This window comes from Dermochelys coriacea, chromosome 2 (assembly GCF_009764565.3).
Source record: "Dermochelys coriacea isolate rDerCor1 chromosome 2, rDerCor1.pri.v4, whole genome shotgun sequence".
Classification (NCBI taxonomy): domain Eukaryota; kingdom Metazoa; phylum Chordata; order Testudines; family Dermochelyidae; genus Dermochelys; species Dermochelys coriacea.
In genome coordinates, this window is record NC_050069.1 from 107,845,423 (window position 1) to 107,869,263 (window position 23,841).

The 23,841-nt window shown below is 46.0% G+C and overlaps 1 protein-coding gene across 3 annotated transcripts in view; it reads left to right on the forward strand.

The window, feature by feature from the left end:
* Positions 1-23,841, forward strand: part of DCDC2 (doublecortin domain containing 2) — a 140,897-nt gene that overhangs the window by 78,975 nt on the left and 38,081 nt on the right. For all 3 annotated transcript variants that reach the window (XM_038391289.2, XM_043508309.1, XM_038391290.2), the window contains one exon: positions 15,609-15,709. In XM_038391289.2, the coding sequence (XP_038247217.2) occupies positions 15,609-15,709 (101 nt within the window). The remainder of the gene's footprint in view (positions 1-15,608; positions 15,710-23,841) is intronic.

A 23,841-nucleotide genomic window follows, 5' to 3' on the forward strand; every position in this document is an offset into this window, starting at 1 on the left:
GTGGTGGGACCTGGAGAATTCCCTAATGTCATAGCTCTAGCAGTCACCTTTCTGCATATTGGCATCTCTCTACCTGAATATGTCCACTGGGAAGCAAACATAGCTTGTTTTCCCATCGGGACCTTGCAGTCATGTATACTTTGTACAAGATAGGTGACGGGCCTGCTGCTAGCAGCTGAGATTCCTGTACCAGATGTAGACTGGCTACAGCGCCTCCTTCTCCGAGAGATACAACAGAGATGTGTCTTCCACAAGATCCTTTAATGAACTGCCAGGAATGGCTGCTGTGAGCTTCATTTAAATATGTTACACATGGTGCCTAGTGGCTGAACAGTATAATACAGTTAGGCAGACCATTACACTAGCGTCTAATCACCAGATTCATGAGCGTAGGCAAGAATCTCTCTTATATGTCCACTGTTTGTTTGTATTCTAAAAATACTTTTGCATAAGCTCTTCATAAGTTTGGGGTCATATTTGGGTGACTTTCAGTTGAGATGGCCATGTTGTTGGTCATTTTCTCTGTGTGGAGGATGAGAGAATTAGCAGTTCTTTTCTTATAGGTTCTTTCCTGATCTTACACTAGATCAAAGTATCCATCTGCTTGGTATCTAGCTTTCCTCCAAAGTTAACTCTAGTTTTCATAGAGATCAGTCCACTGATCTCCCTTCGAGTTGTCCTCTTACCCCTCTTCTAAAGAGTTCGTAGAAAAATAATTTGAATTTTCAGAACTCAGACTATCTGCACATCTCCAAGAAATTCACTACTCCATGATTGTGCTGTTCAAAATATTTTTTTTAAAAGGGCAGGAGCTGGAGAGAGACCTTCCACTCAATCATAGTAAAGAGGCTGCCATTAGGTATTGTTATTACCTGTATTGTAATAAATACAGGGTTTCACATTTCACTTGTACCAATCGGGCACGTCTCATGAACACTAACAACTTTAAATGTGAACTGTAAAGCTTTTACAAAGTAATATAAGTGTGCAGGAATCCAAATAATGAACAGAATGGACAATTATGGATTTACAATTTACAAATATATCTACATTTAAAAGCATATTTGAAAAGAGCACCACATCCACTCACCAGCCATATCTTGTGTAGTGTTCCTGATTTTTGTTTCCTGTGTACAGTGCTTTAGGAGTCTTCATATTTTAATGTGCTATAAATACATTAGAAGTTGCTATTGGATTCATTTTAATTTGGACCAAATAAACTATACACAGAATTGAAATGTGTGCTTTTTGGAATATACTGAAGTGAATAGAAACTAAATATTCTTTGGAATCAATGTTTTTTTGCTCCTCAAGCTTAGAATCTGGTCTTCTGTTGTTTGAGTACATAAGTGCCAAATGTTTGAAGGAGATTGATTCCAGGATTTAATTAATCAAGAGTTTGTCCATATAATACTTAAAGGCTTAACCTAAATCTTCCAGCACACTTCAGACTGCAAGGTTAGCTATAGGACATGTGACAATCCCATAATATCAAGATGATTGAAGAATTACTTACTTTTTTATATTTAAACCCCTTCGTGTTTATGACAAATCTGGTAGACTGCGAGCTAGCACTTCAGTTTTTCTAACCTATTAGACATAATACTGGTATGATTAGATTTGTGTTACACTGGTAATAGCATAAGCAATACTGGACATGTTTTTTCTTACGGTGGCTGCAACTGGAAATGTCAGTGAGGTTTAGAGCTGTAGATGACTGCAGCTGTGCCTCAGCAATAATTGGGCTTATTAAAGTGATACCAAAAGCATATGTTGTTGTGATATCTCCTCCATCCATGGAGAGTTAGATATTTTACCCCACTGTTTATTTGGTTGGTACCTATTGTGTAAATAGTAGTTTAGTCCATTTCTAGACAGTAAAATCCTATTTTAGCCTTAGGAAATAAGAGCCAATTTAAAATACTTCAGTTGTATAATGTGATTGGAAAATGAAAAGAACTGTGCAAGCTGTTCAGGTATATATCCCTCACATTTACGTTATTAAGTGCCCACTTGGTGAGCAATCTTTCATCCCATAAAACCATATATTACATATCTGTGGTGGTTTCCCACACATATTTTGCAAGTATCAACTTATATGCTGGTTGGTTTTTGTCACTGAATGGTGTTGGTGACCGGTCTTACTCGTCACGTTATTTTTTGCCTTTCATAATCACTAATGGCTCTTATAGATTTTTTCACAACTACAGGAATTTAATTTCAAAATCACAAGCGGACTACATTTGAACCATCATTGATTACAAAACAGAAACCACAATCTCCATTTTTCCCCTCAAGAATGAAAGTGATTCCTTCAGTCTGAGACCTTAGTGAACTTTATTTTGTGAGGATTAGGAGGTGGATAAAAAAGAAAGTGAGAGTTGGTGGGTATTAGATCAATACTGTGTAGGCATTTAGTATGCATCATATTTACGTTTGTATCTCCATAAACACATCTCTTCTATAGAAGTGCATTTATTTTCACTCTTCATTAAGAATGAGTGCCACCAATACCAAGAGAATGTGCATTTAGCATAATGTAAACATTGGGATAGTTGAGTGCATGGCTGATATTCAGAGTTAAAAATGTTAATGACCAGGTTTACACCATGTTGACTCTTAGTTGTTTTATAAAAATCTGTTGTTAAAACATACTAATATGACCAACTCATTGATAAGTGATCATGCATGTGAAACTATGCTAAAGAAAGAGAAGTGTTGAAAATAACTCAGTAAAGAAGAAAGTCATGTTTGTTTATTTATTGTTTGTGAGAGAGAAATCATAGTCATATTTATTTGCAGAGATTTCCCTGGACTTGGAGGTTTATTATGGGCAGTAATTACAACCAATGAAGGAAATAAGATCATTGTTTACAATTAGTCTATATCACAATGCTTCATTAGTAGCAATCATGTGACACTGAATATAGTCTTACAGCTGCCACAAACCTCACCACCTTCTGTTCCTAGTGCAAGGCACACTTTTTCAAAGTTGCCTTCTTTAATATAAACATAGAAACATGTACCTAAAAAAGAAAAACCCACCCTACCAAAACAAAACACTCCACTGTACACACATTTCTTCCTGGGGGAGAGGATGAGTCACATTGCTTAATGCAGTAGTGGAAGGCACTCAGATACTCCAATGATAAATGCAGAATAAGACCCTGTATAAAGTAAATTAGAATATAAGTTGCAGTGCTTCATCTGGTCCTACACAGCAGTTTTGCCACTATGCGAGATGAGTTACACTAGGGAGCTAAGAAAGTGATGTATTTTAAAACTGACAAGAAATCAAAACAGATCTAGACTAAACAGACGATACTTTATTATTGTAACATACATATAGTCTTTAATGGTCTGTAACTGTCATTTGAGCAATAAATGAATAAATTAGAAATCTACAAGCGGAGAGAGAAAATGAATATGGGAAATGTTTAAAGAAGGTATGTGGGGGGGGGGGGGAAACAAGTCCAAAATATCACACCCATTCTTTTTGTAGCCACGAACTGTAAGATAAATAACGTAATCCTTTCAGAATGAACTATTGCATACAAGTGAAGCACCGTTTTCTCTGCTCTAGCTTTCACTGCATTCCTATCAATAAAGGAGACTGCTTCATACAAAGTCAGCCTTCTGTATGCACCTTTTGCAATTTCCATTCAGATAGTCTGATGTCAGCAATCTATAGCTGAGTGAATTCTTATTAGGAATTCAGTACATTCTGAAGCAAGCAACTAAATGTTTAAAAGCTTGATCCGGTCGACCACATTAGCATGAGATGAAGAAAAGTATTTTTTATATTCAGGTTCCCTGCGACCAATTTCTGTTTAATTCCTTCTCTCTCCACATAATGAACTACCACCAAACGCATTTAAAGGAAAAATTATGGATCTTCCACAACAATGCAGCCTGGAGATTTTTTCAAAAAGAAAATTGTTATCAACTGGCATAGACTCCTAGGTCCCCTCCATCCCTCATAGCAATCTGAGATTTAATGAGCCACAGATTTTTTACACTTTGTTTTTAATTTGACTTAGCATTTTATGAGGCAGAGTCTGGTAATTCACATTATTTTTTTTATAGTCATATTAACTTTCTTGCTTACATACAGAGCTTACAGTTAATAAATGCCTCTGATTTCCATAAAATATTCAGGGCAGGCCATTGTTACAATGACTTTTTTTTATCCCTGCTAAACTTCAATCAGTTTCAAATCTGAAATGCATTAAATGGCTGTGTATAATGTTATAATTTGTGCTAAAATAAATTTTTTATAGTTAGTGTTGGTTAGGAAAGGAGCTTATACAAGAGGCATTAATTGCCATGCTTAATTATTTAAAATATATAGATTTCTTACCAGTTATTTGAATGTGTAACTCATTTACCATTCATGTAATGTTCTTGTTTAGCAAAGTGTACAAAAGGATTCCTGTCAGGCTAAACTGAAATACTGAACCGCATCAAGCAAGAAAGTGTCTTGGCATTTCAGCTGTTCCGTTTTGCTCAGAGGTTCCAAATATGCAGTTCCTGTGGTTCTTTCCACAGGATAAATGTATCCCCATTTATTAAATGGCATATCTGCACTGTGTTATGAACATCCTTTTGTTTAGACAGTGGAAAAATATCCTTGGTGAATTATGTCTCAGAATATTTTGAGATATCTATAGTTTTTCTAGGACATTTGTTACTAATTTATATCTACATTTTCCCTCTTTAGGGTTTAGTTGGCAGACCAAAGCAGTTGGAGTGTCCCTGTAGGGGTAGTTGAGGGTTCCCCTTGTCACAGATGAATCCTCAGTTGGTGCAAAGCCAGCATAGCCAGCAGAGTGCAGGGAGGAACAGGGTAGACTCTCTGACAGGTCCTGGCCTACTGTGGCTGCTGGCTGCAGGCAGTGTGATTAAGAGGAGTCCTGAAGCTGCTGTAAGTTTCACTGATGGTCATTTCAGCTCCAATAGGCTGAGGATCAAGGTTGTGGAAAGACACATTCATGCCCCTCCCTCCCCCTACACCTTTGCTTCTCATCTACCCTGAGTGTACACTTGTCCTGCTTGAGGGTTGAGACCCACTGAGTTTTATGAAATATACATAACCAAGTGCAGTATCATTCTAATATCCGATATGTCCTTTAATGGGAACCACTCATTGTAGGGGGATAGACATGATCTAATGTGTCTTTTTTTTTAATAGCAATGATCCTGGGCCCTATGGCAGTGGTTCTCAACCAGGGGTATGCCTACCTCTGGAGGTCTTCCATGTGGTACATCAACTCATCTAGATATTTACCTAGTTTTACAACAAGCAACATAAAAAGCATTAGCAAAGTCAGTACAAACTAAAATTTCAGACAATGGCCTGTTTATACTGCTCTATATATTACATCAGTGTTTCTCAACCTGGTGGCTAGAATTCATTTTATATTTATTTATATCACTTTATCATTATATGATAAAAATGAGAAAGTAAGCAATTTTTCAATAGTAGTGTGCTGTATTTTTATCTCACTTTTTATCTCACTTTCGTATTTTTATCTCTGATTTTGTAAGCAAATAGATTTTAAGTGAGGTGAAACTTGGGGTAGGCAAGACAAATCAGGTTCCTGAAAGGGGTGCAGTAGTCTGGAAAGGTTGAGAACCACTGTCCTATGGATCTGGTTTTCAGATGTACTGAGTGCCACAATTCCTTTAAAAAGAATGAATTCAAACTGGAGCAGGTACAGAGAAGGGCTACTAGGATGATCCGAGGAATGGAAAACTTGTCTTATGAAAGGAGACTTAAGGAGCTTGGCTTTTTTAACCTAATTAAAAGAAGGTTGAGGGGAGATATGATTGCTCTCTATAAATATAACAGAGGGATAAATACAGGAGAGGGAGAGGAATTATTTAAGCTCAGCACCAATGAGGACACAAGAACAAATGGGTATAAACTGGCCACCAGGAAGTTTAGACTTGAAATTAGACGAAGGTTTCTAACCATCAGAGGAGTGAAGTTTTGGAATAGCCTTCCAAGGGAAGCAGTGGGGGCAAAAGATCTATCTGGCTTTAAGATTCTACTGGATAAGTTTATGGAGGAGATGGTATGATGGGATAATGTGATTTTGGTAATTAATTGATCTTTAAATATTCAGGTAAATAGGCCGAATCCCCTGAGATGGGATATTAGATGGATGGGATCTGAGTTACCCAGGAAAGAATTTTCTGTAGTATCTGGCTGGTGAATCTTGCCCATATGCTCAGGGTTTAGCTGATTGCCATATTTGGGGTCGGGAAGGAATTTTCCTTCAGGGCAGATTGGAAGAGGCCCTGGAGTTTTTTCGCCTTCCTCTGTAGCATGGGGCATGGGTCACTTGCTGGAGGATTCTCTGCTCCTTGAAGTCTTTAAACCACGATTTGAGGACTTCAATAGCTCAGACATAGGTGAGGTTTTTCATAGGAGTGGGTGGGTGAGATTCTGTGGCCTGCATTGTGCAGGTGGTCGGACTAGATGATCAGAATGGTCCCTTCTGACCTTAGTATCTATGAATCCTCTGAAGTTTTTACACTACCTTTTTTTAAATCTAAAATGTCCCTTTGTTGCAACGAGTCATACAGTGCCACTGCTGGTAGCTGTGGGGGTAATGCTACTATAGTCCAGTCATCAAGAGGTCTGGCTGCTTTGGATGAGATCAAACCCATTCAATCCAGCAGATTCTTCAGCCCCTGGGGAGAATTACAACTTTCATAGATACGGTTCCCTGGGCCAGAAACAGAGTTCAGGTTGTGCCGGAATGCTCGGGAATGCCATTCCAGCACTTTTAACAGCATTGTGGTACTTGTGGTACCATCACTTACAAGTGTGTCAGAGGGTAGCTGTCCCTGTGAAGGCATCAGAGGCCCAGCCTACCTCAGGCAGGCTCCACAAGAGAGATTGGGACAATCTGGGAGTTGTTAAATCACTGAGTAACTGGAGGCATTTAATTAGGCAGGGAAGCACCTGGGCACGATAAAAGGCTAAGGACCTCAGTTAGAGAGAGAGAGACTTCAGAAGAGAAAGGAAGCTCCAGCAGATTGGAGCTCCCAGAGAGCCCGAACCAGAAAAAAGCTGTGCTGTTCGGAGAGGGAGAGAGAGAGAGGGCAAGAGTGCGCACTCGAATTAAGTGGAAGCTGTGCTTCCAGCGTAAGGAGGTGGAGGTAGGTGGAATCTGAGCCAAACAGAAACGATGCCTCTAGGGCACAGAACCTAAAGGGGGATCCTGGAAACAGAAAGCTCCCTGGTGAGCCTATGAGGCCAGGGAACCTGGAAGAAATTCTTCAAGGGAGGAGAGAATTCACAATGGGCAGAGAGGCCAGAAAACCCTTCCTGGTGTTTGGAGAGACCTTCACAGACCTGGACATCAGAGAAAAACTCCATCCAGACAGCATCAGGAGTTCTGAGGCAACAGCAACCAGACAGAGCTACTGGACAGAGGCAAATACTAAACTCAAGACAAGTGACATATAGACTGGGACTGACTGAGCCCCTCAACCAGGAAGCTGAGGTAGAAAGGTGTTGTGTATGTCTGTGTGAGGTTGTTCAGTTAAAGACTTTCTGGTAAATAAAGGAGACCCTCTGTGGAGGATGCTCTCTAATATCTCAAGCTGGTCTGGGCTTGTTTACACTCCAGGTGGAGGGAAATCAAGGCAGGATTCTCTGCTGTCCTTCTGTTGACCAGAGGGATGTGTGCTGGGGTGACCTCCCATACCTTCACAGAGTGATAGTGCCAAAAGTGTGTACTGGCACTTTTTTTTTTTTTAGTACGGGAACACTGGACAGGTACATGTACATCCTCTTTCTGCATCTTCTGTTGGCTCAGTGGAAGCTGAGGGACAGCGACCTACAAGCAAGGATCCTTCTGTCTCTAGATGCCAGACAATGTGTGTTTTGGTTGGAAGACTGTGTGCCAGAAGAGAGGGATGTTATTGCAGGACCTGTAAAGAATAACGTTTATACTAATACCAGCCTCTGAGATGGGGAGTGACTTTGTAGTTCAAAAAACCTGGTCCAAGCAAGTGAAGTTACTTCATCAGTCTACTTAAGGGACAGCTCTTCAAGGAAGCTCTGGGCTGAGAGGGTCACCCAACTGGCCTTCAAGAAACAGATATTATATCTCCCAGTTCATCTAGACAACATGACTGTAGTCTCTTACATCAACAAGCAAAGGAGCACCAGGAGCACAAGGCTAGCTCAAGAAGCAGCAGTGCCAAAGAACTGGGTTAAACAGCACCCTCTGCCAATTAAGATCAGTTGCTTAACTGCTAAACTAACCTAGCAGATGTTATATGGGAATGGGAGCTCAGGCTAGCAATTTTTCTGTTGGTGTGGAAATTATGGGTCACTCTATATGAATCTAGAAGACCCAGCTGAGGTATTATGTCTAAGTTGTACATTCAGAAATGAATCAATTTAGTTTGGAAGTACCTGCTAAGGAAGCTGTCACCTGGGGTTAGAAGGTGATGCAGTGGCCCTACTGGAATCCCTGGGGGTTTCCCCCAGTACCAGGGCCTTCCTCCCATTTGGTGGTTTCCGAGAGATGGGCTATTGCTCCTTCCTGCTCAGTATCGGATCCTGACTCTGGTACTGACCCCAGTGCCGAAGTCCAGGAGATGCCTCTAGGGGACGTATTTGAGGAAAAGGAAGGAACCGCTCCTCTGGTGCAAGCCTCCTCCTCATCCTTCCCAGATGAGACTGTTGCGGGTTCCAGCCCAGGATGATTTCAGGACCTTCTGAAGCGGGTCGCTTCAAACCTGGGCTTGCAGATGGAGGAGCTCAAAGAGACATCATACAGCCTTATTGATATCTTGGATGCAGCAGCTCCATCCAAGGTGGCCCTGCCCATCAATGAGGTGGTGATGGAGCCAGTCAAGGCCCTATGGCAAACCTCTTCTTCTCTGACCCCGGCTTCAGAGAGGACAGAGAAAGTATGATGTGCCAGGAAAGCAGATTTGATTACCTGTACTTGCTCCCCTACCCCGCCCTGGGGGCCCGTGGTGGTGGTGCAGCAAACTTCAGGCCCCAGCAGCTCCTCCTTCTGTGTGAGACACTCCATTCATCTCAAGGCGTCTCATCGTCTCGGAGCCTGTAATGTATTGGCAGGTCTTTCTCCTCTCACCATAAGTTCTCTCTTCACCTGGAGGTTGTCAGTGTCATCTTCCAAAAGTGGGACCTCCCTAGGTGGACCTGTTTGCCACCAGGCAGAACAGAAAATGCCATTAGTTCTGTTTGCTGCTTGGGCACACCCTGGGCTCCCTCGCCTGCTCTTGTGAGCAGACCACCTACCAAGGGTTCTGGAGCCCTCCCAAAAGTGTGGGGGCCGGGGCCCCCCGCTTCCCCAGGCCCTGACCAAGCTGGAAACCGGAGTAGGGCTGGAGAGCCCGCCCCCACCCCCACACTGGGTGGGGGGGAGTGGAGGGTCTGAAAGCAGTTGTCTACCTGCCCTCCCCTTGGCTCCCCCACCCAGGGCAGGTGGAGAGACCCAAGCTCCCCACAGCTGCGCACGTAGCTCTCCTCGACCTGGCTCCGGATGTGGGACAGGAGGCCTCAGAGCCGCAGCCTGGCCATGGTAAGAGCCATAAGGGCAGCTGTGGGGAGCTGCAGCGGACCTTCCACCTGCCCTGGGTGAAGGGCCCGAGCAGCCCCCAGCCTATGTCCCTGCCCCCCAGGCACCCTACCCAGGGCTGGTGGAGGATCCGCACCATAGCTCCTCACAGCTGCCCACACGGCTCTTTCCATGGCTGGGCTGCAGCTCCGAGGCTTCTCTCCCTTCCCCCCGGCTAGAGCTGGGGCGGGGAGAGGCACAAGTGCAGCTCCGGGGAGTCTGCATGGATTTGCAGACCCTCCACCTGCCCTTGGCCAGTGGGGATACGGGCTGGGGCTGCTCTCAGCCCCCCTGCAGCATGGACAGGTGGAGGGTCTGCCATAGCTCCCCAGGGCTGCCCGGGCTTCCTGGCTGGGCTCCATGCTGGGGGTGGGGCCTTGGGGAGAAGAGGAGGAGGGGAAGGGGGCAGGGTCCACCCCTGCGAGAAGTAGATGTGCCAGGCCACCCTACTTTCTAAAAGTGGGAGGCTCCTGAGCCCCCCTCCCCTGATTCTGGTGCCACTGCTGCCTACTGTACGCCTTCCTCCGATCCTCTTGGTTCACAAGGTTCTTCTGAAAATCAAATGGGACAAGGCAAGAATTATCCTGATAGCATAAGCGTGACCTTGCCAGGCATTGATTTGGCACAATTCTGGACCTCTTGGTGGCAGCTCCACTTCACCCAGACTTGATTTCACAAGACCACAGCTGGTTGCTTCACCTGAACCTTCCCTGCCTGCACCTAACTGCATGGATGCTGCATAGCTGAACCCTGAAGAACAGGCTTGCTTGGAACAGGTCCCACAGGTCTTTCTAGGTAGTAGAAAGCCTTCCACCAGGGCTACTTACTTGGCCAAGTGGAAGTGTTTCACTTGGTGGGCCTCCAAACGGGATCTCTCTTCATCTCTTTCTTCTCTTCAGTCTATCTTGGACTGTTTCCTCCACCTAAAACACCAGTGTCTAGCACTCTCATCTATTAAGGTTCATTTGGTTGCTGTCTCAGCCTTCCACTCCCCAGAGAATGGCAGATCAAAGTTCTCTCACGACACGACAGCCCAGTTTCTCAAGGGGTTGGAAAGACTCTATCCTCTGGTTTGCGAATTGACCTACCACCCATGGAACTTAAACCTGGTCCTGTCGAGTCTTGGGGCCCCCATTCAAGCTGTTGGCATCATGCTTCCTACTACTTCTCTCCTGGAAGGTTGCCTTCCTGGTGTCAATCACCTCGGTCAGAAGGGTCACTCAGATCAAGGCCCTTATGTCAGAATCACCTTACACATTGTTCTTCAGGGACAAGGTTCAACTGTGCCCCATCCAGCTTCCTGCCAAGGGTGATGGCACAATTCCACAATAACAAGGTCATTTTGCTACCTGTCTTCTTCCCAAAAGCTCTGAGGTATGACAGCTTCATATGTTGGACATTAGGCAGGCCCTTGCCTTTTGTACTGAGAGGACTAAGCCCTTCTGGAAATCCACACAGCTCTTTGCAGCAATAGCAGAAAGGATGAGAGGGCTACCTGTGTCAACCCAAAAAATCTCTTGTCCTGGATAACTGCCTGTATTCTGGCTTGCTATGAGCAGGCGAACATCCTGCCTCCAGCCATCATGACCATTCATTCCACAAAAGCCCAGGCTTCATCAGCAGCATTCCTCACACAGGTACCAATCCAGAACATCTGCAGAGCCTGCATACCTTCACGTCCCACTACACCATCACCCAATAGGCTCAAGATAGGGACAATGGATTCTTCCCACAAGGTCTCTTGGGCCCCTCCACCTGCCTGGGGTGGGGAGGCCTGAGAGCAGCCCCTGGCCTTTGTCTCTGTCCCCCAGGCCTACCACCCAGGGCAGGTGGAGGGTCCATGGCTCTTCACAGTTGCCCATGCTGATGTTAGCCTGACCTGTCTCTGGCTTCCACCCTAGCCTGGAGGTGGGTCCTCAGGGGCCAAAGAGCCACAGCTGGGCCATGGTAAGAACTGCCTGGGCAGCTCTGGGGAGCCACGGACCCTATACCTGCCCTGGATGGGGGGGTCCGAGTGGCGGGGACACAGACTGGGGGCTGCTCTCACCACCCCCCGGCCCTGGGCAGGTGGAAGGCCTGCAGCTCCCTACAGCTTCCTGGGTCAGGTTCCAGCTTTGGGGATGAAGAGGAGGCACAGGGGGCCGGGACCATGATGAAAAGTGGATGAGCCAGGCCCATCCACTTTCAAAAGTGGGAGGGCCATGGCCCCTTGTCCCCACCTTTTCTGGTGCCCCTGGCCCAAGATGATGCCAATTTTGGGATAAGAATTTGCAGTCAGCACATTCATTAACTTTGAGCCCACTTCCTGGGATACCGCTTGTGAGTCACCTAGCATGGAATGGAGATGAGCAAACACTCAAAGAAGAAAAAACGGTTACCTACTTTTCGAAACTCTTGTTCTTTGAGATGTGTTGGTTCTGTCCGTTCCATGATCCACTCTCCTCCCCCTCTGTTCGAGTTGAATGGCAAGAAGGAACTGAGATGGCATAGGGCCATTGGTGCGTTTTATATTGGCGCATACACATGCGGCCCACTAAGGGAAAAATCTCTGGCAACAGTGCATGTGGCATGTACACAACTAGCGCGGAATGGATATGAGCGACACATCTCAAAGAACAACAGTTACGAAAAGTAAGTAACTGTGTTTTCTTTTTTTTAAACCCTTATTACTCTTTGAGGATACAGGCTATACCTATCATTCTACTTTTTCCTCCTCAGTTTTCTGGTACAAAAAATGTGCCTGGCTAAGGCATTTGGAAGTTACTTGCACAGTACAATAACAAATGAATCAAATAAAATGAAGACTAGAATCATAGAATCATAGAATATCAGGGTTGGAAGGGACCCCAGAAGGTCATCTAGTCCAACCCCCTGCTCAAAGCAGGACCAAGTCCCAGTTAAATCATCCCAGCTAGGGCTTTGTCAAGCCTGACCTTAAAAACCTCTAAGGAAGGAGATTCTACCACCTCCCTAGGTAACGCATTCCAGTGTTTCACCACCCTCTTAGTGAAAAAGTTTTTCCTAATATCCAATCTAAACCTCCCCCATTGCAACTTGAGACCATTACTCCTCGTTCTGTCATCTGCTACCATTGAGAACAGTCTAGAGCCATCCTCTTTGAAACCCCCTTTCAGGTAGTTGAAAGCAGCTATCAAATCCCCCCTCATTCTTCTCTTCTCCAGACTAAACAATCCCAGCTCCCTCAGCCTCTCCTCATAAGTCATGTGCTCTAGACCCCTAATCATTTTCGTTGCCCTTCGTTGTACTCTTTCCAATTTATCCACATCCTTCCTGTAGTGTGGGGCCCAAAACTGGACACAGTACTCCAGATGAGGCCTCACCAGTGTCGAATAGAGGGGAACGATCACGTCCCTCGATCTGCTCGCTATGCCCCTACTTATACAACCCAAAATGCCATTGGCCTTCTTGGCAACAAGGGCACACTGCTGACTCATATCCAGCTTCTCGTCCACTGTCACCCCTAGGTCCTTTTCCGCAGAACTGCTGCCGAGCCATTCGGTCCCTAGTCTGTAGCGGTGCATTGGATTCTTCCATCCTAAGTGCAGGACCCTGCATTTATCCTTATTGAACCTCATTAGATTTCTTTTGGCCCAATCCTCCAATTTGTCTAGGTCCTTCTGTATCCTATCCCTCCCCTCCAGCGTATCTACCACTCCTCCCAGTTTAGTATCATCCGCAAATTTGCTGAGAGTGCAATCCACACCATCCTCCAGATCATTTATGAAGATATTGAACAAAACGGGCCCCAGGACCGACCCCTGGGGCACTCCACTTGACACCGGCTGCCAACTAGACAAGGAGCCATTGATCACTACCCGTTGAGCCCGACAATCTAGCCAGCTTTCTACCCACCTTATAGTGCATTCATCCAGCCCATACTTCCTTAACTTGCTGACAAGAATGCTGTGGGAGACCGTGTCAAAAGCTTTGCTAAAGTCAAGAAACAATACATCCACTGCTTTCCCTTCATCCACAGAACCAGTAATCTCATCATAAAAGGCGATTAGATTAGTCAGGCATGACCTTCCCTTGGTGAATCCATGCTGACTGTTCCTGATCACTTTCCTCTCCTCTAAGTGCTTCAGGATTGATTCTTTGAGGACCTGCTCCATGATTTTTCCAGGGACTGAGGTGAGGCTGACCGGCCTGTAGTTCCCAGGATCCTCCTTCTTCCCTTTTTTAAAGATGGGCACTACATTAGCCTTTTTCCAGTCATCCGGGACTTCCCCCGTTCGCCACGAGTTTTCAAAGATAATGGCTAAGGGCTCTGCAATCACAGCCGCCAATTCCTTCAGCACTCTCGGATGCAATTCGTCCGGCCCCATGGACTTGTGCACGTCCAGCTTTTCTAAATAGTCCCTAACCACCTCTATCTCTACAGAGGGCTGGCCATCTCTTCCCCATTTTGTGTTGCCCAGCACAGCAGTCTGGGAGCTGACCTTGTTAGTGAAAACAGAGGCAAAAAAAGCATTGAGTACATTAGCTTTTTCCACATCCTCTGTCACTAGCTTGCCTCCCTCATTCAGTAAGGGGCCCACACTTTCCTTGGCTTTCTTCTTGTTGCCAACATACCTGAAGAAACCCTTCTTGTTACTCTTGACATCTCTTGCTAGCTGCAGCTCCAGGTGCGATTTGGCCCTCCTGATATCTTTCCTACATGCCCGAGCAATATTTTTATACTCTTCCCTGGTCATATGTCCAAGCTTCCACTTCTTGTAAGCTTCTTTTTTATGTTTAAGATCCGCTAGGATTTCACCATTAAGCCAAGCTGGTCGCCTGCCATATTTACTATTCTTTCGACTCATCGGGATGGTTTGTCCCTGTAACCTCAACAGGGATTCCTTGAAATACAGCCAGCTCTCCTGGACTCCCTTCCCTTTCATGTTAGTCCCCCAGGGGATCCTGGCCATCTGTTCCCTGAGGGAGTCAAAGTCTGCTTTCCTGAAGTCCAGGGTCCGTATCCTGCTGCTTACCTTTCTTCCCTGCGTCAGGATCCTGAACTCAACCAACTCATGGTCACTGCCTCCCAGATTCCCATCCACTTTTGCTTCCCCCACTAATTCTACCCGGTTTGTGAGCAGCAGGTCAAGAAAAGCGCTCCCCCTAGTTGGCTCCCCTAGCACTTGCACCAGGAAATTGTCCCCTACGCTTTCCAAAAACTTCCTGGATTGTCTATGCACCGCTGTATTGCTCTCCCAGCAGATATCAGGAAAATTAAAGTCACCCATGAGAATCAGGGCATGCGATCTAGTAGCTTCCGTGAGTTGCCTAGTGCAAAACCGGTGTGAACTAGAATAAGGTTGGGAATCAACTATCTGCTTGTGGACCTATTAGTCTTGCGGAGCTGCAACAACCCTCTCCATGGTCCTGGGCAGGCTCTCTGTGGCTTCCCAGTGCCCTTGCAAAACAGAAATGTAGAGTTTCTTCTATTGTTCAGGCTCTGAACGGGGAACTGGAGTTGATTCCCCTGGTTATCTTTGTAAATCCTAAATTGTAACATCACAGCTACAATAATTCACCACATTTATTTTTTCTTCTGAGCTTGTGATGTTTTTCTTAGCATTGAAAATTTTATTAGATCATTTATCATGAGCTAATATCATAATTTGAAATCTATATGCATATCCTATTGTTAATATGTAGTGTGATAGGTCTGTGTTGTAAAGATCAGGTTCACCTCTGAGCTTCCCCAGAGTTCAGGGGAATTCAGATCCAGTGTGTTTGTTCAGGTCTATCTCTCTTTATCCTTCCTCCACTACATAATGTAGCGTGTGTATAACTGTAATTAGAAGCAAAGGAAACAAAATTGAACATAATGAGACATTTATAATCCATTAAAAGGTTTACTCTGGAAATGGTATGTGAGCTTTGAAAGCTATTCTTAGAAGCAGAATTTAGGTGCAGTTCAGTTTTTGCACCACACAGTGTCACAATTGGTCTTTATGTCTACTCAGTATTTCTTTCTGGTTGTAGATGAAGGTATTTACAAAGCTGGTGAAAAGCGGTCTGAAATGTGGGAGGCAGCAGAAATCCAGGAAGATGAAGACACTCAGGTAGAGGTTCCAGTGGATCAGGTAATCTTTAAGCTTTGAACAAATGACCAATGTGGAAAACAAATCTTGTGTTTTTCTTTTGTCACTTCCCTTGATGCCTGCTGCATTTTTTTTACAGGGTTCATTTGTAACATTCATCGGTACAGCATTGTATACAAGGTTGCACTGTTTTTGAATACATTCCCTTTCCTTGAATGCTTTCCGAGTCCCAGTTATTTGTTTCTGTCAAGAAATGGGCCTCTCCAGCATGCTCTCTTGTGGCCCTGTCTGCACATGTTCTTTTAACCAATTACCAGGCTTAGATTGGTTCAAAACCCAACCCCCATACCTCTTTGTGGGGTCTGATTTATTAAGTCTTTCTGTAAAAGGTGACTTACTTTGTTAGTTACCCCAGGTCACCCCACTCTGGGTCCCTATAAGAGTCCAAGTCAGCACTTCATCATGGTTCAGGAGACAACCCCACCCCTGACTGTCTTCTCTATCAATAACCCCTAGGCCTCTCATATATGTATAGGCCCTTTAAAACCTTACTGGGCCAAATCACATGGTGGGATGGTTTGACCATTTGGCACCACTGCTCTTAAGAGGGCACACCACCCCATCACAGTTTCCTATGTATCAATGCAAAGTCCTTGCACTCCCAAAATCTACTCAAATACTCCCCAAGTCTTCCGAGGATGTTTACTGTAAAAAGAAGCCCGTGTTCTGAGGTGAAGAGTACAGCATTGTTTCCGGTAACCATGGGAAGTACCTGCCATTTGGTACCATCTAGTATATTTCAAAAGACAAAGCAATAACTCTTGTGTAATATTTTAACATTCTACTTTTTTTAAACTGTAATTTATGTCTCCCTTGCATTTGTTCTTCCTCCTTTCCCTTTCTTAGCCCCACTTTTCTTTCTCTTGCATGTCTGGGGTATCCTTTTTCTCTCCTTCATCTTCTTCATTTTTCTTCATTTTTCCCTGCATTGTGTTCTCTTCCTCCTTCCTCCTTCCTCATGTTTTCACTCTCTCTCCCCTTTTCTTAAGCCCTCACCTCTCCCACTATTACTCTTTCTTAGTGTAACACTTCAATCCTTCCCTAAACTCCCAAATCTACTCCCCTGGCTCCCAGCTACGCCACCGGCGAGTGCTGGGGGGCGGTTCCCCCCTTCCCCCAAGCCTGGGAGCCAGGAAAGCAGAGCAGCCTGGGGCCCCAGGCTTCTGCGGGCGGGGGGGGGGGGGGGCTGGCCCCAGTCCTCTGCGCAGGACAGGGGCTGGCCGCTTCCTGCAGGAAGTGGAGTGACCCGGCCCCAGCCTGCTTCACTCCCCTGGCTCCCAGGCTTGTGGGAAGGGAGGAACCACCCCACAGCACTTGCCGGCAGCGCGGCTGGGAGCCAGGGAGTGGAGCAGGCTGGGCAGGGTCGCTCCAATTCCCGCAGGAAGTGGCCAGCCTCCGTCCCCCACGGAGGCCTGGAGTGGGACCCCACACAGTTCCCCTATGGAGGCCTAGGGCCAGCCCCCCCAACTCCTGCCCATGGAGGCCTGTGTAGGGCAATAAAATAGCTAGGGATGGCCTTGCATGCCAGTTATACATTTTAACATTTTTAGAAGGTCTCTCTCTATAAGTCTGTATTATATAATTAAACTATTGTTGTATGTAAAGTAAACAAAGTTTTTAAAATGTTTAAGAAGCTTTGTTTATAATTAAATTAAAATGCAGATCTTATTAGTTTAGTGCAGTGGTTCTTCACCTGGGGTGCACGCACAAATTAAGCACAGGCACATACATACTACTACTTTGTTTCATCAAACCTATGTATTTATTAACGTTATGCATTTGTTAATAATTACTGTAATATACAAACAAAGTTTTTAAGTTTTCAAGTTTTTAAGCTAATTGTAGTGTAATTTTTGATACGGGGTGCAAGAACATATTTTGAGAACCAAAGGGGTGCAGGCTGCAGTAAAGGTTAAGAACCACTGGTTTAGTGTGATCCTTGCCCTTGCTTTTCCTTACTGAGTTTTTCAATGTCTAGCACGTATTTGGATACTTTAAGCTGTACACAGGCTTCTGAGTGATCAGTTGTTAACCGAGAGGGACAGAGGACAGATTTCATGTGCGAAAGTACCTGTTCACACAGGTATGTGGATCCAAATGCTGAAAGTATTGCAAAAGCAATTTTCTTCAAACAGTTACATTTCAGTGGCAGGGACGTCCAGCAGGTCAGAACAGAGGCCCCATGATCTCTCTCGGTAGCTTGAAGTGCACTCTGCAGATCTACAAACTTTGATGCCCGCAATTCTGAGCTTTTTAACTGAATGAGCTGCTTTTTGAAATCTTCAACACCCATCCACTGAAATACAGACAAATTCAAGTCACTTGAACTTTTCAGGTTTAATTAGAAAAGAAAGCATTGGGCCAAATTGCTGGAAATCTTGAACTCTGTCAAAAAATTCTGATTCCAGTTCTTGCATGTACATTCCAATCTCATCGACACTGACAGTGCAACGTGTCGAAAACTCTTTTATGTGTTGGAAGTAGCGGAAAGTAGAAGTTTGAATATCCCGAGAAAAAACTGCTAGTTTTACAACAAATGCCTTCCAAGCTTCATAAAGATCCAGAATTGTTTGCCCTCACCCTGGAGACAAAGGTTGAGTTCGTTTAGGTGAGTGGTGATGTCAGTTAGAAACATGAGTTTACACAGTCATTTGTCATCATCCAGTTCGGGGTAGTTTTGTTCTTTTTCCGACAAAAAGGCCTTGATTGCTTCAAAACAGTTTACAAAGCACACCAAATCCTTGCCACGACTTAGCTACCGAATGTTGCTGTGAAGTGGAATGTCATTATAAGCACTGTCCATCTCTTCTAGCAGTGCTTGAAACTGTCTGTGACTCAAAGAAGATCGAGCAACAAGGAAATTCACAATTTGCACTGCTGTATTCATCACATTATTAAGCTCTGAATTAGAAATTTTAACACACAGGCACTTTTCTTGATGGATGATACAGTGAAATTTGACTGTCGGACAGCCAATTTGATCTTCAAGTATCTTTACAAATCCCTTCTGTTTTCCGACCATGGCATGAGCACCATCTGTTGTCACACAAAATATTTTTCTGATGTCAACTCCTCATTCTTCAAAGTGGTTTACAAAACTTTCCACTATATCTTCCCCCTTTGTTGTGCCATGCAGGGGTTTTAGGCAACAAAGTTCCTCTTGGATTTCATCGGAAGCACAATATCTCACAACAACTGCCAAACATGGAATATTGTTTATATCCATGCTCTCATCAACTGCAACGCTAAACACTGCTGTGTCTTTTAATGCAGTTGTCTGCTTTTCCTTAATGTTTTCTGCCATTTCACTTATGCGTCTCGCAACTGTTCTGGCAGAGACAGGCAGTTTTTTTATTCTAGACATGATCGAATCTTTATTTGGCAAATCATTGAACAAAATCTCCGAACTGCTGAGAAAAACTTCTTTTATATATTCCCCATCTGTAAAAGGCTTTCCGTTTTTTGCAATGCACTGTGCAATCTTGTAACTTCCTTCTGTAGCTTAATTTTTACTTAAACTTAAGCTTTTAAAAACACTGCTTTGCTTCTCATATCCTGCTATTGCCTTCTTGATTGATTCAGTCTTGTCTGCTTCCTCAAGAAAGGTTTTCTCGTGCTTCGTTTCAAAATGTCGTTGAACACTTGATGTGTGACAAACAACACTTTCACAACAAAAAGCAGTCCTTCTTTTGAATAAATCCAAATGTGTCTGTCCAAGAAGGCTGAAATGAATGGACATCTAACTTTGCTTTCCTAGGAGCTGCCATTTTGTCAAATGTTCCCCTCAACTCTCAGTGGGAAAAGAAAAGGCGACAGAGGACACGCACAAGGTCAAACGTGGTCTGATATGAGCAGCAAAACAGGACTTAAAAATATCCCAGTGGCCTGGAAAAAAATTTAAGATGGGGGTGCTGAGCTGCGCCCCCTATTGCCCCTGTCTGCACCCCTCACTGCCCTAGGCTGGGGCCACAGCTGGGGGCGGCTGCAGAGCCCTGGGCCTAGGCCAGGAGCAGAGCCTTGGGCTGGCTGCCGGTACCCCAGGCCAGGCTGAGGGGTGAGCAGGGCCTGAGGCCCGGACCCGGCTGGCAGGGGGCCAGGCGGCTGGAACCCCAGATCAGCAGTGAGGTGAGCAGGGCCAGCGGCTGGTATACCAGGCCAGCAGCAGGCTGAGCGGGGCCGATGGCCGGGACCCCAGCTGGCAAGGGGCCAGTGGCTGGCCAGGAGTTCCATTCACCCAGGCTGGCAGCAGGTTGAGCAGGGCTGGGGGCTGGGACCCAGGCTGGCAAGGGGCCGGCGGCTGGAACTCCAGACCGGCAGCAGGCTGAGTGGCTCAGCCCGCTGCCAGTATGGGGTTCCGTCCGCCGGCTTCTGCCAGCCAGGGTCCCGATCACCAGCCCCGCTCAGCCCTGCTGGCCTGGGGTTCCATTCACTCAGTCTGGCAGCAGGCTGAGCGGGGCCAGTGGCTGGAATCCCAGACCATCTGCGGGCTGAGCAGGGTGGTGGACAGACCCCCAGACCGGCAGCGGCTCACCTGCTGCCGGTCTGGAGTTCCATTGACTCCTGCTAGCTGAGGTCCCGGACGCCGGCCCAACTCAGCCCGCTGCTGGCGGGGGTTCCGTTCACCCAGGCAGGCAGTGGGCTGAGCAGGGCTGGCAGCTGGGACCCCGGCTGGAAGCAGCGTGCCAGTAAAAATCGGCTTGCGTGCCGCCTTTAGCACGCGTGCCACAGGTTGCCAACCCCTGCCCTAGTGCATAGATCCACCTGGGTTCTGGTCCCTCTGTGCCAGCGGAGCAATGTAAAGGGGCTAGATCACTGTCCAGATTCAGGGCCAGGATTCTTGCACTCTTGCACCACATTAGATTGCCTCTGAATGGCAAAATAGGCTCATGTCTATTTGGTTATGTTAAATCTGTACGTACAGTGCTGGAACTGAAGTGGCAAACATGATATTTAGTTGTCCCACTGTTTCCTAAGTAGAGTTGTATGAAATTGGCAGAGCTCATTCTGTTTTATAGGCACTATTTCCTTTTACCTAGTTTGGAAAAGAGAGGTATCCACCTCATTGTGTTTTTTTAAAAGTAAAATTTTATGTCTTGAGCCAGCTCTGCAAGTAAGTAGATCTTTATGTCCCTGAGGTAGAGAACAGACCGGGCGAAACTCTTTGCTGCAATCATATCCCTTTCCTGTTTATGAATTACTCATGAGCCAGTCCTGATGTACTTCTCATGTATTGTGATAAAGCTCTGTCCTTGCCTCTGTGGGTCCCGCGTTTCCTGGCGGATTTTGCTAGCCTCAGAGACTCACTGTGACCCTCCACGTAACCCTTCTTTCTCTAGATACAAGGGTCACAGTCTACTGAGCCATTTGCATCATAAGCCAGCAAGGGAGGTGAGGAGAAGTTATCCTTCCTCGCACAGTCTCTGTTGTCTCCCAGTCTCAGTGATTAAACAGGGGGCAAAGGTGGGGGGGAAGAGCCCAGGCCCACCCTCTACTCCGGGCTCCAGCCCAGGGACCCTAATAGTATCAGCTATGGTAGCTGACCTTTTAGAAACATTACGTGTACAATTCCCTGGGCTACTTCCCCCACAGCAGCCCTCACTTCCTCAAGCTCCACTTCACCGTTAGCTCAGGGCTCCCTTCCTTGTGATATGGTGTGTACTACTCAGCCTCTCCAACCACGCAACTTCTTCCCACAGCTCCTGACATGCACACCCACCTAACTAACTGGGAGGCTTTTAACTAGTTTCAGCCAGCCCCTGATTGGCTTCAGGTGTCCCTATCAACATAGCATTCTCCCTGTCTTCTGGAAAGTTCTTAATTGACCCAGGTGTCTTAATTGACCTGGAGCAGCTTCCATTTCACTTAACTTGGTACCAGGGATTTGTTTAGCCTGGAGCTAATATATCTATCTCCCACTACTTTTCTATAGCCATCTGGCCTTGCCCAGTCACATATCCCCCCCTCTGCTCAACACCATAGAGTTGGGCAACTTGGGACGCCAGGCAGTATGCTCGTGACAGACCATCAGCGTTGCCATGGTGACATCCAGCCCTGTGCCGTATGCGGAACTGGAATGATTGGAGGGTTAAGAACCACCTGGTGACCCTTGCGTTCTTTTCCTTATTCCGCTGCATCCACTGGAGGGGTGCATGGTCCGTCACAAGAGTAAATCACGGGCCTAAGAGGTAATAACGCAGTGTCTCATAGCCCATTTGACAGCAAGGCATTCTCTCTTGACTACTGCATATTTCTGTTCTCTTGGGAGAAGCTTTCTGCTTAGGTAGAGGATCGGGTGTTCCTCTTCTCCCATCATTTGCGACAGATCTGCTCCCAACCCCACCTCGGAAGCATCTGTAAAATAAATTCCCTGTTAAAGTCTAGGGCTAGTAGTACAGGGTCATTACAGAGGGCCGTCCGAAGGTCTGTAAATGCCCCCTCTGCTGCGTCGGTCCACTTTACCATGTCAGGACCTTGGGCCTTCACCAGGTCTGTTAGGGGACTTGCTCTAGTGGCGAAGTGGGGAATTAACCGTCGGTAGTAGCCTACCACACCTAGGAATGCACGGACCTGCTTCTTTCGGGTCGGCCGGGGCCAGTTTTGAATTGCCTCTAGCTTATTTGTTTGGGCTTCACTATGCCCCTTCCCACAATATATCCCAGGTACCTAGTCTCTGCTAGCCCTATGGCGCATTTAGCAGGATTAGCAGTGAGGCCAGCCCACCTTAAGGTACGCAGTACTGCCTCAACTTTCTCCAAGTGGGTTCCCCAGTCTGGAGTATGGATGATGACATCATCTAGATATGCAGCTGCATAACTAGTATGGGGGTGCAGCAGCTTATCCATGAGGCGCTGGAATGTGGCTGGGGCCCCATGTAGCCCAAAAGGGAGGATGGTGTACTGGAATAGCCCATCTGGGGTGGAGAATGCTGTCTTTTCTTTAGCTTCTTTGGTCAGAGGAATCTGCCAGTATCTTTTGTCAGATCCAGTGTAGTCAAGAATCAGGCACTACCCAGTCGGTCAAGCAGTTCATCGATGCGTGGTATGGGGTATGCATCAAACTGGGATATTTCATTCAGTCGGTGAAAGTCATTACAGAATCTCATGGTACCGTCAGGTTTAGGCACTAGAACAATTGGACTGGACCACTGACTGTAAGATTCTTCAATAACCCCTAATTCTAACATTTTCTTTATTTTGGCCTTGATTTCCTCTCTTTTGGCTGCTGGGATTCGGTAGGGTCTCAATGTTACCTTGGCTCCAGGGATCGTGCGGATATGGTGATAGGTCTCAGTCGTCTTCCCTGGTTTTGTAGAGAACACATCTCTGTTGCGATTAATCATGTCGGCTGCCTCAATCTTTTGGATCGGCATCAAGTCGGATGATATCCTCACTTGCTCGTGTAAGTTATCCTCCTGGGGAAGGTCTCCTGCATGTCTAAGCATGCCTCTCGATCATGCCAAGGTTTTAGAAGATTGATGTGGTAAATTTGCTCCGATTTCCGGCGGCCTGGCTGCCACACCTTATAGTTCACCTCTCCCATGGCTTCGATTATTTCATAGGATCCCTGCCACTGGGCCAACAGTTTACTTTCTGCTGTGGGCACCAGTACCATCACCCGATCCCCTGGTTGGAACCGTCGAAGCTTCGCTTGGTGGTTATAATGGGTTCGTTGGGTCTCCTGTCCTCTCTCCAAGTGTTCCCGTACATGGGCGTAACTTGGGCTATCCGATCTCTCATCTGCAGTACATGCTCAACTATGTTCCTTCCGGGACTTGGTTCCTCTTCCCAGGCTTCTCTGGCTATATCCAATATGCCCCAAGGGTGGCGCCCATATAGTAGTTCGAATGGAGAGAAACCCGTGGAGGCTTGCGGAACCTCCCGAATGGCAAACATGAGGTAAGGCAATAGGGTATCCCAATCTTTCCCACCCCGGCTCACCATTTTCCTGATCATGGCCTTGAGGGTCCTATTGAACCTTTCCACAAGGCCATCTGTTTGCGGGTGGTATACAGAGGTCCGTAGGGCTTGTACATGGAGCAATGAACAGAGATCTTTCATCAGCTTGGACATGAAAGGTGTCCCTTGATCAGTCAATATCTCCTTGGGTAGCCCAAC